Source organism: Ascaphus truei, chromosome 5, assembly GCF_040206685.1.
Source record: "Ascaphus truei isolate aAscTru1 chromosome 5, aAscTru1.hap1, whole genome shotgun sequence".
NCBI classification, from domain to species: Eukaryota; Metazoa; Chordata; class Amphibia; order Anura; family Ascaphidae; genus Ascaphus; species Ascaphus truei.
The window spans coordinates 237,875,104-237,889,896 of NC_134487.1; the positions used below are offsets into that span (position 1 = coordinate 237,875,104).

At 45.0% G+C, this 14,793-nt stretch overlaps 1 protein-coding gene across 3 annotated transcripts in view; it reads left to right on the forward strand.

Moving 5' to 3' along the window:
* Window positions 1-5,417: 5,417 nt before the first annotated feature.
* Window positions 5,418-14,793, forward strand: part of LOC142495807 (cytosolic purine 5'-nucleotidase-like) — a 70,349-nt gene continuing 60,973 nt past the window's right edge. The window contains exon 1 of one of the 3 annotated variants that reach the window (XM_075601790.1): window positions 5,418-5,494. Coding sequence is in view for 1 of the 3 variants with exons in the window: in XM_075601788.1 (XP_075457903.1) it covers window positions 14,039-14,163 (125 nt within the window). In the remaining 2 variants the exon portion in view is untranslated. Of the gene's footprint in view, window positions 5,495-13,665; window positions 14,164-14,793 lie in introns of those variants that run through there. The other 2 variants (XM_075601788.1, XM_075601789.1) reach the window with 2 other exon arrangements.

Below are 14,793 nucleotides of genomic sequence, written 5' to 3' on the forward strand. Positions count from 1 at the left end.
CAGGATTCTCTGCCGTCTTACCGCTTCTGAGCAGGGCCATTCATCGATCACCTTGAGGGTGTGTTCCTTCCAAGACTCGATGCCTTCCTCACCTGCGGGGACGGGAACCATTCCTGAAAACGCCTTCAACTTCCTGTAATTCTGAGCTTGGGCTGACGTAGTTATAGCTTCCACAAGCTGCGGGAATATCACCCCTAGCATGGAGCCGCCACTGTCTGAGGAACTTGCGATCCCCGCTCCCTGACTGTTAGGGGTTGGTGTGAAGCTGCTTATTAATCTGTTAGGGACCGGTGATGTTGGTGGGCTACCGGCCCAGCTGGTGGCCCCTTGCCTAGCATCAGAAGAGAAAGTCACTCGGGGTAGGGATACATCTGATCTGATGGGAGTACTGGCTGCCATGTCTTTGCCTTCCCAACCCGCATGTCTGGTAGGGGAAGTTACGTAACTGGAAACGGTTCCAGGGTAAATGAGAGGGAACTCTTGCGGTAAAGTCTCTGGTAGGTACACTACTTGTGGGCCTCCATTAGGGGGTAGAGCTTGTTCTGTGGCCAGCAGTAGGGTGTTCTCTTGCCGGTCAATGTTGTAGTGCTTACTGATGAGGCGGGCTCCCGCCAGACCAGGTAATGTCCTAACTGCACTGCAGACAGTAAACATGGGTACATCGGCAGGTACCCTGTCTACGGCGACTACGTGTCGCAGGGCCTCTCCTAGTTTTTCGGCCCAGGTGCCCACTTGTTGGGGCTTGAACGCGGGCATGTTGACTGATACGATACTACGTGAACTACTGAATAGGGCACCCCAGGGCTCTCTCAGCAGCGCCTCCAAATGTAACGGGTATTCCCTGTGAATACAGACGCTACTATATGCCTGTATGGCTCTCAGGAGCCTAAGCCTCCACTCGGGGAGCCTGGGGTACATACATATAACAATCTCGTGGGGCAACGCCTCCACCTGAGAGGGATCCCAACGGAGTGGGAGGAGGCCCTCACAGGAAACAATCACGATAATCACACAGTTGTAAAACAGGATAGGCTTTACTGCATATATGCGCATAACTTATACTCTACTATACATAACATTGAATGTTGCATTTGGGTAAGGTATAACATACACCCCGCTCCCACCACTGTGTATCTCCACACACCGTGTCCAATTGCAATATACAAGGCCCTTGGCCACTCTCCACGTAAGTGTCCCCAAGTGATACCCCACCCTTTAGGCGTGCTTCTTGCGTTGCTGTACAGTGTTGGTGCACTTGAAGAATGATACCTGCCCGGGGCTCCAACCCCGGGTTCCGCAGACTACGACAGGGATTCCGCCCGATCCGACGTCGTGCTCCACACCCCGTTGGGTGAATTCCGGCATGGATAATATCACCTTATTCTCAGTGTCTTTGGTGGTGTTCTGAGCCCAGAACCCACCTCGCAGGGCCGCACGGCTTCAGCACTGTGTCCCTGACTATACAAACAGCTAATGGGGCAGTGTCCCTATCTAGGGCCTGTCCCTATAGCACAACAAGCTACTCAGTGGCTCAGGACCTGACTGGGACCTAGGGGGCTGCTGGCCTAATGCAGTGGGTCACTGACCCCTGCACTCACCTCCTTCCCCTAGCTTGTCCTGGTCCTGACTTGCGTGCTCCTTCAGCACGCGAAATGTATCTAATCTCCTCTGCAGGGAGATGCTACAGCCTTATTGGCTCCCTGGCGCCACGTGGTGTCCCCTAAGGCTCATGGGACTTGTAGTCCCTGCTTAGAGCCCTTGCCTCATTGGTGGCGTTCTCGCGTGCTTGTACTGCGCATGCACGAGCTTCAGGGGCCTCCCGTTGCCTCGGTTCTTACTGCGCATGCGCAAGGCAATGAACAATGGCGGCGCCCTGCAACCAGCCGCACGCATCCCTGGCAACCACGCACACATGTTCCCATCCGCCCCCACTCCTGCGACCGGCCAACGGGTCCGCCATGGGGCTCGGCGGCATTCGCGATCGCCAGCAAGGTGAGGTGGGGGGGTGGGGGGGGGGGGCGACAGGCAGAGGGGGACCTGGCTACACATAGTTAACCCCACACACACAGTTCCTCGCTTATAACCCTATGGGGGACAGTATAAGGGGAAAATAATTATATGGCAACACGGTAAGGTACAATATTAGACCCAAGAGCTGACACTCTCAGCCCTTGCCATATGGTTTCATGGTCAGCCAGCCGGGCTCCACCTTTATTAATGAAGACAGACTAACCCCTACCGTTACACTCAGTACACTCAAAGAATAAGTTAACAAACACACAAAACCCCAGTAAGCGCTTTTTGGGAACCCCTGAGCCCCCAGCTATTGAGGGTGGCATATGTATACAACAAACGACAGAGAAGCCCAATGCTACATCCAATATGACAAAAATACACAGTAAAATACTTATATATTCTCTTGAAAAAGGGTAATTTAGTTTAACCCTTTGGCCAAAGCATTGTAAGCTTGCGAGCCATGACAAGGCAGACCCTGCTCGCAAGTCCTAACATTACCAGATCAAATACTAATATATCTCTATTAGGATTAAAATTCTCATTTACCTCTATTAGCAGGGAGAAAGACCACAATTGGATCTGTATCCTGTAGAATGAAAGGACCTATTCACTTGGGAAGTGGGGAGGGGTGGTCTTAAAACCTGGGAAGGAGGAGCCACTAACCTCCAACAGCTGAGACAGCTGAAAATAAGTTAACAAACACACAAAACCCCAGCAAGCTCTTTTTGGGAACCCCTGAGCCCCCACAAAATATATATGTATATAAGTGTCAAAAAGGAGAACTATTGAGCGTGGCAAATGTATACAACAAACGACAGAGAAGCCCAATGCTACATCCAATATGACAAAAATACACAGTAAAATACTTATATAGTCTCTTGAAAAAGGGTCATTTAGTTTAACCCTTTGGCCAAAGCATTGTAAGCTTGCGAGCCACGAAAATTCAGACCCTGTTCAAATCCTAACACTACCAGATCAAATACTAATATATCTCTATTAGGATTAAAGAGTGTGTGTGTGTGTACCGTATTTCCTCGATTCTAGGGCGCACTTTTTTTCCTATTTTCACATTGCTAAAATACAGTAGGTCTGCGTTCTAGAATCGATGTATTAAAAAAAAATCAGCTAGGGGGCGCTGCTGCAGATGCCGGCTGGGATATTCACAATGTGCATGAAAAGCACATGGCTGCGATCACCCCCCCCCCCTCTCCTTCCCTTCCCATGAGGTGCACAGGGATCGGAAATCCCTGCCAGGGCACATCAACATTGCCCTGAATCCCCATGTGAAATGCAGGAAGTACAGAGGTAGCTGTGTCTCTCTGGATGTGTTTCTGTATGTGTTTGTCTCTGTGTGTGTGTGTATGTGTTTGTCACTCTATGTGTGTGTGTATGTGTTTGTCACTCTGTGTGTGTGTGTGTGTGTGTGTGTCTCTGTATGTCTGTATGTGTGTGTGTCTCTGTCTGTGTGTCACTCTCTGTCTCTCTCTGTCTGAGTGTGTGTGTGTGTCTCTGTGTCTGTGTTTGCTCTCTGCTATCAAAAGCAAGAGAGGAGATTGTTAGAACATGTTCTTTTTACTTTAAGGAAAGCAATGAGTACAGGAATAAAGGGGGATTGGTAACATCATAAAAAGGGGCCACTAAATGTAAATAGCTAAAATCCCCCCCCCCACACTGCCACTGCCCCTGCCATATCTGTCTGTCTCTCTCTCTCTCTGGTCTGTGTGTTGTCCTCCCCCCCCCTCCATTCTCTCTCCCCCCATGCTATCTCCCCCCCCATTCTCTTTCCTCCCCCCATTCTCTCTCCCCCCTCATTCTCTCCCCCCCCCCATTCTCTCTCCCCCCCCATTCTCTCTCCCCCCCCCATTCTCTCTCCTCCCATTCTCTTTCCTCTCCGCCCATTCTCTTTCCTCCCCCCCATTCTCTTTCCCCCCATTCTGCCTGTCGCTCCCCATTCTGTGTCTGCCTCTCTCTCCCCATTAGTTATTGAAGTGTCATGTGACCCTGCTAGTTAAAAAAAATAAACAAAAAAATTCTGCACATTTAATACAGTGAGATTTTTTTCCCCCCAATTTTTTTAAATTAAATCAAGGGTGCGTCTTAGAATTGATGGCGTCTTACAATCGAGGAAATAGGGTATATATATATATATATATATATAGTTATATTGATATAATTGAATAGACAGCGCCTATTAAGGCAGCCAACCCAAAAGGCGGCCACACAGACCCCCAACAAATCACCAAATAATTTTGCCAGCACAGATGACCTACAACAGCAGATAAAAAGTGCAAATGTGGATATGGTATTGATAACTATGATGGTGTAATGTGAGATTTTCACACATATAATTTTTATTTCATTATTACATTATTAATCGTTTATTTTTAAATATAATCAATTGTGATTTATTTAGTTTATATTTATATATTGATTGATATTCAAAATTGTTTTTTGTTATTCTGTGTTTATAACATTTTCAATTAATAATTGAATTTATTCTTAGTTTATTATTCTTTTTATATCATTTCTTATTATTAGCATTTCTTCTTCCTTTTTATAGCAATTATCAATATTTATATGATTATACTATCCAATCAAGCCTTTTAATTTAATTTAATATCAATATTCTTAATTACAAATGAATTTTTTTTTAATCTCTTTGTTTATCATTTTTACTACATATATAAATTCAGTATAAATGTAATTCAGAAATCAAATATATCTATATCTATATCAAATATATGTCTCATCAACAGTTTTGACATCTCTGCAAATATATATTAGAAAGCATGTTTATATTTGTTTAAAGGGAAATTAATATTTATATATTTGAAGTTAATTAAATGTTTATATATTTAGATTATTATATGTTTCTTTTTTTTTATATATATATATATATATATATATTTCAATCCATTAGAAATTATTCATATGGTTGTAATAATTTTTATTAAGTTTTATATTATTTACCAAATGCATATATGTTCATCCTCTATTCTTGTTAATAAGTTCTATCATTAACATATTGTTGTTTAACCAGGTGTTTAGTAAATAGCCAGGAGAATTAATTATCTAGGCTAGCACAGATGACCTGACTTAATCATTAGTATAACACTGTGCCACACAACTCTTGTGATTTGACGGAAGGACTATAAAATAGCCACCTACTGCAAGTGCAATTTATCCCATGATGAAATCCGCTGTGTCGGAAGAAACGAGTAGGGTCACGTGGTTCAGTTGAACTACGGTGGTGGAGAAGCTCAGACGCCAGGAAGGGGAAGGAGTTCCCTGAGTCGCATACAATACCAATCAAGTTTGCCAGGAACCACAGGCTGCAGTTTCGGGTTGCCAAAGGGACTGTTTACCAGGTGACACCAGCAGCAGTGAGGAGTGACGTGACGGAGCAAACAGATGGCGATTTGGCTACATGTTGGCACACGGGCTTACCCATACAATGCTTTTTATGCAGTGACAAATTGTGAGTGTGCATTTGCCGTGATTCATGTTATTAAACCTTTGTAATTGGATTTTACACAAGGATCGGGCGCTTTTCCTTTTCTTTTCTCTAATATATGCATAGTCTTTTCTTTTCTCTAATATATGCATAGTCAGCAAACCCACATATATATATATATATATATATATATATATATATATGAAGACAAACAAAAGAAAAAAGCAGCGCCTCTAGAATTGTGTGGTTAATTGATCTAGGGATTATGTGCTAGTGATTATTCAAATATATATATATAAATAATAAATGAATATCAAAGGAATAGTCTAATACTGAGGTGGCACATAAATGTACTAGATGCCTGTGCTCAATAACTGGGGATAACTATAAACAAACAAACATTAAACAATAAAAATGCATGTAAATACACAATTATAAATCAATAAAGAAAGAGGGTAAAAACCAGTCCTCAAATAGAAAGTCCAATGTAGAAATGGATGCTGGTGCAAGGGGTCTCCGGCTGCTCTCAGAATGGACAAACCACGTCCATAGGGAATCTAAAAGGAAAAAAGAGGAGAGAGCGCACGCCCCATAGTGTGAAACTGTATATTTAATGAGGGAAAGAGGAGGGGGGGTAAAAAATGCACTCACAAAAGTACCGATAAAATAGGCATCGTGTGATAATAATCACCACCATCCGGTTGCTGCGCTCCGTCCTGGGGGAATACCCGATCTCGAACAGGATGGGCCAACGTCCCAGCAGATGTCCAGGGCCAGTGGATGTGTGAAATTGTCCAAGAGTCATAGAAAGTGGCTCCTTGTTTGCAGGCCTCTATGGCACCAGTGCGTGGATCGGTTCACTCCAGCGCTTCGTGATGACGTAATGTCAATGCATCCGACGTGATGACGCTCCCTGACGCGTTTCGTCACTCACAGGTAACTTACTCACTTACCGGTTAGTGCCGAAACTCGTCAGGGAGCGTCATCACGTCGGACGCATTGACATTACGTCATCACGAAGCGCTGGAGTGAACCGATCCACGCGCTGGTGCCATAGAGGCCTGCAAACAAGGAGCCACTTTCTATGACTCTTGGACAATTTCACACATCCACTGGCCCTGGACATCTGCTGGGACGTTGGCCCATCCTGTTCGAGATCGGGTATTCCCCCAGGACTGAGCGCAGCAACCGGATGGTGGTGATTATTATCACACGATGCCTATTTTATCTGTACTTTTGTGAGTGCATTTTTTACCCCCCCTCCTCCCCTTTCCCTCATTAAATATACAGTTTCACACTATGGGGCGTGCGCTCTCTCCTCTTTTTTCCTTTTATATATATGCAAATACAACTGTATGCTCATCTGCATGTCTTAGGCAGGTCTGCAACCCCACCTTTCACCATTATCACCCAGCATACAGCACTTCCACTGCAGCAAGGGATTCTGGGAAAGGACATGCAAATGAGCACACAGTGCCACTTTTTGCCTCAAAAACCATTTTTAACATGGTTCCCTATAGGCTTAAGCTTGCTGCATGGTCACAGCTTTGAGCACAGCCAGGGTTAAGGTGCATACCCAGAAAACCACCCACAGACAGTTTTTTTATTTTTTCCTCCCGAGAGGGTACACCCTCTCGCTCATCGGATCCCAGTCCACTTCAGTGGATAGGGAGCTTGCCCTTGGACTGTCCAACCGAAGTCAGACCCGCCCTCAGTGCCCAGTTTCCCTGAAGGTTTCAGCCCGAAAGCCTAGGTCTCCAGGGACATTGATGCCTTCCTCCATTAGGATTCAGGACATCCGTCTCTTCCTCCCTCTGGCCCGAGGCCCGCAAGGGAGTTCGCATCATCTCCCCTCTTTCGAGGGTTGTGCGGGTGTACCCCAGCCCCGAAGGGCTGGTTGTTCGAATGCCATCCCCCCTTAGCCCGAAGGCTCAGGGGTTCTGTGGTCCGGGGTCTGGACACCACCTCTCAACGAGCTAGAGGGCCAAATGCTTGCCACAGACCTTTCCTACTGAAACCCCAGATAGGATAGTACTGCATTTGGTCATAGCTGTGCAGGTCGAGAGGAGCACTCATATCGCCTTGATCTTAGCCAAAAGGCAGAGAAGCGACCCACAGACAGCTGTTTCGACCTTAATGGGTCTCATCAGTGTGGGGTTGATTAACTGGGTATGCAAAGAGGCTATGGGATAGGCTATACCATAATACTGAGTTAAGTTATGGTGAGTAAAAAAAGTGACAAAAACCCTCCATAGGAAAGCAAATATGCAAATACAACTGTATGCTCATCTGCATGTCTTAGGCAGGTCTGCAACCCCACCTTTCACCATTATCACCCAGCATACAGCACTTCCACTGCAGCAAGGGATTCTGGGAAATGACATGCAAATGAGCACACAGTGCCACTTTTTGCCTCAAAAACCATTTTAACATGGTTCCCTATAGGCTTAAGCTTGCTGTTATATATATATATATATATGGGTGGGTTTGCTGACTATGCATCTTAACCCTGGCTGTGCTCAAAGCTGTGACCATGCAGCAAGCTTAAGCCTATAGGGAACCATGTTTATGGTTTTGAAGCTAAAGGTGGCACTGTGTGCTCATTTGCATGTCATTTTCCAGAATCCCTTGCTGCAGTGGAAATGCTGTGTGCTGGGTGATAATGGTGAAAGGCGGGGTTGCTGTCTAAGAAATGCCAATGAGCATACAGTAATATTTCCATTTGCTATATGCTTTGCTGTGGAGGGTTTTTGTCACTTTTTTTTTTACCATTTACCCCTTACTTTCTGTGACTAGGGCTCCTCTCTGTGTAAAGTCACTACTCCCAGCAGATGATTACGCTGTATCTATAATGTCTTTTTAAGCTCTTCCGAGGAGGCTCAAACTCTGCTAGGGGTTTCGTCTTTCCTTTTTTTCTTCCCCCTGGGGCTTGAGCTCATTTCTGTGCAGTGTTACTGCCCCCAGTAGTTGCCCAGTCTATAGTTGAAAGTGTTCTCTCACTCCGTCGCCGCTCCAAGCAGTTACACAGGCTGCAAATGAATTTGACTCTTTTACAGTTTCAGTGCTACAGACATTCTCATCTCTTCTTCTGGTTTTATTTATTTTCATTTATAAAATGTTCTACCAGGAAGTAATACATTGAGAGTTACCTCTCGTTTTGTCTGTAACTTGCACTCCACCAGTTGCTTGCTCATCTGTGAGCTCCTCACAGCATTTCCCCATGTCCTGAAGAGATTTCCCTTATCCAAGGGACAGTCTGTGCTGGGCTCCCTAAGGCTGCGTCCTCGCTAGCGCTGAGCTCGCTGAGCGGGCGGCGCTTGGCTAGGTGACTTGCATATATATATATATATATATATATATATATATATATATATATATATGCAAGTCCCCGCTCACGCGATGCGCGCCCGTGTATGCGCGGGCACACACACTCACCGGCGCTCTGCTCTTACATAAACAAATTTTACAGACTTACAAGTGCGCTCCGCTTCCCCTGCATTGTCCCCCCCTGGCTCCCCCCCCCCCGCCCCCGCGAGCGCTTGCGAAAATTTAAAGGACACCCGTGCTCATGCTTGGAGAGCTCTCCAAGCATGCGCAAGCTCAGCGTCAGTGGGGACAAAGCCTAAGGCTGCGCAGGTTACAGCTGAAGCTCATATGGGAGAAAAAAGAACCCAGTCTTCCAGCACTCAATCACAAACAAATGTAGAGTTGTAAATTTAAAATACTTTATTAATGCCAAGAATAAAAAAATGGGTGTTAAAACGTAATTAAACGGTGTATTGTAACAGCACGTGACTGTGTCCAAATGTTACCCACCTTGAGCTGGGTGGGTGGATGTAGTAATAAAACCCCTTATGGATATTCGGGATAGCATAAAGCCAGATCGGAACTGGTTATGGATAAAACAACTCAGCCAGAACAAAGAACAGTAAGATTCATAGGCACCTTCAACAAACAATGGAAGGTGGCTAGGGAAGTCCTACAGAAACACTGGCACATACTAAGGGCGGATGAAGACTTATGCGATTCCATACCAACTTTTCCAGCAATGGTCAGCAGACGTGCAAAAAACCTGAGAGACATCTGGTCCATAGCCACTACAATGTGGCAATACCAAGGGCCACTTGGCTACCACCCCGTATAAACGGCAATTACCATTGCCAAAGGTGCAAGGCCTGTCAGCATATGACTGTTTCTAAAACCTTCAGCAATCACAACAACAGAAAGCATTTCGATATACGCAAATTTATCAACTGCAATACAGTGGGAGTAATTTACATGGGAACATGCAAATGTGGGAAAAAGTACGTGGGCAAAACCCACCGCCCACTAAAAATACGGATACTCGAGCATGTGGGCTCTATCCGGAATAAGCTAGATACTCCAGTGGCCAATCATGCCAACAGGTGCCAACCTGGAGACCTCAAAGCCATGACCTTCATGGGGATAGATCAATTCTCTCCAGGAATAAGACGTGGGGACTGGGATAATGAGCTATTAAAGATCGAAGCCAGATGGATCTATACCTTGGGAACATTAAATCCACTTGGACTCAATGAGGGCTTCGTGTTCAGCCCCTTCATATAAATCCCTTATCCCCTGTTACCATCTCCATTTTAAGAAATGAATCCCGAACTTTCCTGTAATCCAGGAACTACACTTACAACACCGAACCCACTAATTTGAACGTAAAACATCCCCCATGTTCCTTTCCCCTGCACTATTTGCAGTATACTGACAACCATTCGGCCGCCATCACACACCTACACTCTGACAATGAATTGAGTACAAATAAAACAAGGACATAGTGGACTTTTAGTTTATTTCATTTTATTTCCATCAATGGAATACAGTGTATTTGCTTTTGGTACGATCTAGAATCATAGACTTACCTTTAATATCAGTGACTAACCATCACTCCTTACCATGAATATAAAAATTTACAACACGAACACCCCAGCTCCTGTGAGTAAATACAACAGTAATACATCACATATATTACCAGTATTGCAGCCATAGCCATTCAGCCCATTATAAAAGTTGTAATTAGTTTGCCACTTATGCAACGACCTAATGGGCATATTGAATCTGGCAATAAGGCAGTTACTAGTCTGCAGACCACAATTAGTGCATCTATGGCAATGGGATATTGTATCTGTCTATCAGCAGTAACGAAGGGGTTAAGTGTAGGAACAGGCACTCTCACGTTGGCTATATAAACTTGCCTCCACACGCAGGGACCTCCCCCTACGTGCCCTGAAGAAGCGTTCACTACGTGAAACGCGCGCGTCGGCATCTTTCTCCTGCACACGGGGGAAGCCAGTTCATTTAAATTTAACAGCAGAGGGATATTGATCCGCGTTAAAAGATTTGTGGCTTCCCCCAAAGTGCATGTTCAGTGGGGATCGCGCTTCGTAACCATACAGCGCGATCCTCTTACCCAGGCAATCCTCTCCTGCACACGCGGGAAGCCTGCTCATTTGAAATTCAACAGCAGATGGATATTGATCCGCGTTGAGTGACTTACGGCTCCCCCCGGCGTGCATGTGAAGCCGGGATCGCGCTCTGTAACCATACAGCGTGATCCTCTTACCTCTAGGGGTCTATTCAACCCACCTACAGACAGGCATGTCCTCGAACATATCAGCGCTGATATAACCAAGATCAGCGCTGATATAGGGGACTATGCGACTTATAGCTAGACCGGCCCCTATTTAAACTCACAATTGGTATATAGCTGCTATACAGGGAAAGGGGGGTGGGGTGAGTGAACACTGATTCCATCCCATCATTAACCCCACACATACCCTATTAGCTGGTATTAGCTGCATTTTGTCAGTGTGTTCATCTACTCAGGAGATTCATATATTCTGTCAGTTGTTATGTGTATTTATTAGCCCTATAACCAGTGCTGACCTCAGCTGCAGCAACCACAATATAGTGGAGGTTGCTTCAACAGGCTATTATAAATACACACAGACCTCTATACTGAGTTGAGATTACCTATACCTCACTGACACTACCATAGGTGAGCCCTCAGGGTTTATAGTACAAATAGAAACACCACGGCATTATTACTACCACCTATGGTGAATCAACACTCTGCAGTATATATACCTGATAAACGCTAATATATACCTCACCTCATACTTGCTTATAAGCCTGTGTTTTACCTTATTATGTGGGCGTAATATGAATCCGCAAAAGATCTAGCGCCAACTAAGATATCACGCAGGGAGCAGTTTATTCCCACAATAGGGGTGGATACGGTCTGACCTTGCATAGTATACTAATACAATTGCACCATAAGTGTATCTTGTGAGTGTGCACTACATACCCGGATACACTTACATTGACAAAACCTCTGGGTGAGTTTTTATAGGCTCCTTTCCTATACCTTTTAGGAAGCTATAACATATAGCAGTCCAAATCCCGAATATCCATAAGGGGTTTTATTACTACATCCACCCACACAGCTCAAGGTGGGTAACATTTGGACACAGTCACGTGCTGTTACAATACACCGTTTAATTACGTTTTAACACCCATTTTTTTATTCTTGGCATTAATAAAGTATTTTAAATTTACAACTCTACATTTGTTTGTGATTGAGTGCTGGAAGACTGGGTTCTTTTTTCTCCCATATGATACAATCAGTCTCCATCCAGTCAGCACCTCACTGTGGTTATCATCAGCTGTGCGGGTTTTTCTTTGTGTATTACAGCTGAAGCTCCTCTCATTACTCCCTCCCCCACGCTGTGCACAGGTTGTGCTTTCTTAGTGCTGTTTGCTAGCTCCTGTGCCGGATCCGCAGTGTTTGCAGCACACAGGCCGCTCTCTGATAGTGAGGTCTCACTAATTACACACGTCTGTACTTGGAACTCCATGCTCAGGTGTGTGAACTGCTACCTCACCCCCACCACATCACACCACACCACACCACACATACCCTTTTCTCATTGAAACACCATCCTGCCCTGCAGCCTCCTGTACTGACTCCACATACAGAGATTTGTCACTGCACCTCTATCCTGCCCTGAGTCTCTTTCTGCTATTAGGCGCAAAGTTCACCTTTCCTGTCTTGCCTTCAAATTCTTTATGGGCATGCTACCCATCTATCTGAACAAGCTCCTCACCCCTACCACATGCAGCACTTATCACCTGAGATCAGACTCCAAAAGACTGTTCATGGTCCCAAGGCTCAACAAAGTATCCGGCCGCTCTTCCTTCTCTTACCGTGCACCCCAAAACTGGAACAACCTACCAGAGACTCACATCCACCACCAGTTTAAGTTCTTTCAAATCTAAGGCTGTCACACATTTTAATCTGGTCTGTAACGGTTTCATACGCCCATAATATATATTTTCTTTAACTGTGCACGCAATGTCTTGTATATAATGTATACCCTGCTCATTTATGTAACTGTATTTGTAAACATGTATTATTTGTCTTAACTCTGTGCCCAGGACATACTTGATAACGAGAGATAACTCTCAATGTAGTATTACTTCCTGGTAAAATATTTTATAAATAAATAAATAAATTCTAGTATTGACCTCACATTCACAGTACTATCACTACACCTCCATCCTACAATGCAGCTCTCTGTGCTATTCTTTACTCATCTCTCACACACACACACACACACACACACACCGTTCTGTCACTACATTTCCATTCTGCCCTTTAGTCCCCTCTGATATTCCTTTACGGACCCCACACACACGTCACTGCACCTCCACCCTGCTTTACTTGCTGCGTGTAGCTGATTGAGCAGCACAGGCCATCTGTGCAGTGTGGGAAGTTGGGAAGATGTCAGATTGACTCATATTTTGAACTCTTTCCCAGTAAAATGGGAGAGAGGGTGTGCGCTTGAGTGTGACGAGGAAGAAGAGAGAGAGAGAGAGTCTGTTTATCAGTCTAATCCAAACGTGAAACAAAACCTGTAGAGAAAACACCAGATTTGTTTAAGAATAAGATATTTTTTATAAACCCAGTGTTGTTTTAGATTTGCACTGGTTCTGTTCCAGTATTAAATCCAGGAGACTGATAACTGGATCTCAAAAGAGTGTGTGAAAAAGATATGAAACAAGTTCATTGGATGAGTATATAGTGAGAGTTGTTGATATCTACAGAGTTTCTTGAGAGAGAGAGAGAGAGAGAGAGAGAGAGAGAGAAAGAGAGAGAGAGAGAGAGAGAGAATGTGAGAAGAGCGAAGTTAGCGGGGAAAAGATAGCCGAGGATTGCCGAACTGGGGAGAGGGATTAAGGAACTTGTCAGAGGAGATGAGAGAGGGATAAACAGGCTGTACTGAGAGAGAGAAAGAGCATCACATTCTTAGAACACAGTGAGTGTCAGAAAAAGAATTAGAATTAGGAGCAGGAGGGAGAGAAGAGAGGAGGGGGACTGCTGCAACAGGAGGGAGGGGACAACGGCTGTCCCTCTCTGATAACATAATCTGCAGAGTGAAATAGACCCTTGGACCTTTGTGTGCTGAGCACTGGGACATGGGACTCAGAGCAGACTGAAAGTAGTGACAACGCACAGCTGGCAGAGGGAAGGTGGGCATGGGCAGCATCAACAAGGAGCATACTCCGGGCACAGAGAACCGCCAACTGCACGAACTGCACCTCTGTGTCAAGGAACCAACTGTCGTTGACTACCGGGCACTAAAGAGGGACTATCATCACAGGTGAGGGGCCACTAGGGCACATACAAGAGAGTACAGGGTGATTGATTGGGAGGCAAGAGAGGTTTATGTGGGGGTATATTTGTGTGTAAAGCAAATCCCATCCCAAATATACATTCCAGTAAACCCAGCAAATCACACGCAGGTAGCCGTCTAACCTCTCCCAATCTGTGAGGTGAGTATCGTTTAAACCACCCCTCAAGTCTGTAGAACCAGTAATCCATTAACCTCTCCCAAAAAGTTTAGGACCAGTAACATATTACCTCTTCCCCAGTCTGCAGGACCAGTGACACTTTCACTCTGTTAAAGAATTTCCAGGTAACAAACTATGAGAAGGAGAGAGGAGAGAGAGAGAGGAGAGAGAGGAGAGAGAGAGGAATTGGAGCACAGAGATTCCCCCCTGAATCCTGCTAATCTGTTTTATTTATCTGCTGTGGACAGATATGTAGCAGTGATATAAAATGTGCAGAGCATCTCAGCTGCAGACTGTTACTTCAACATTTACCTTCCTGCTGGACAGACAAGCAGTTTATCATTATAATACAGCAAAGTATTGAGTTATACCAGTGTCCTGCAGCCAAAGTGACAGAGTGAGACAGGTCCGTGACTCATGGAGTGAGTTTGTCCCTTGTC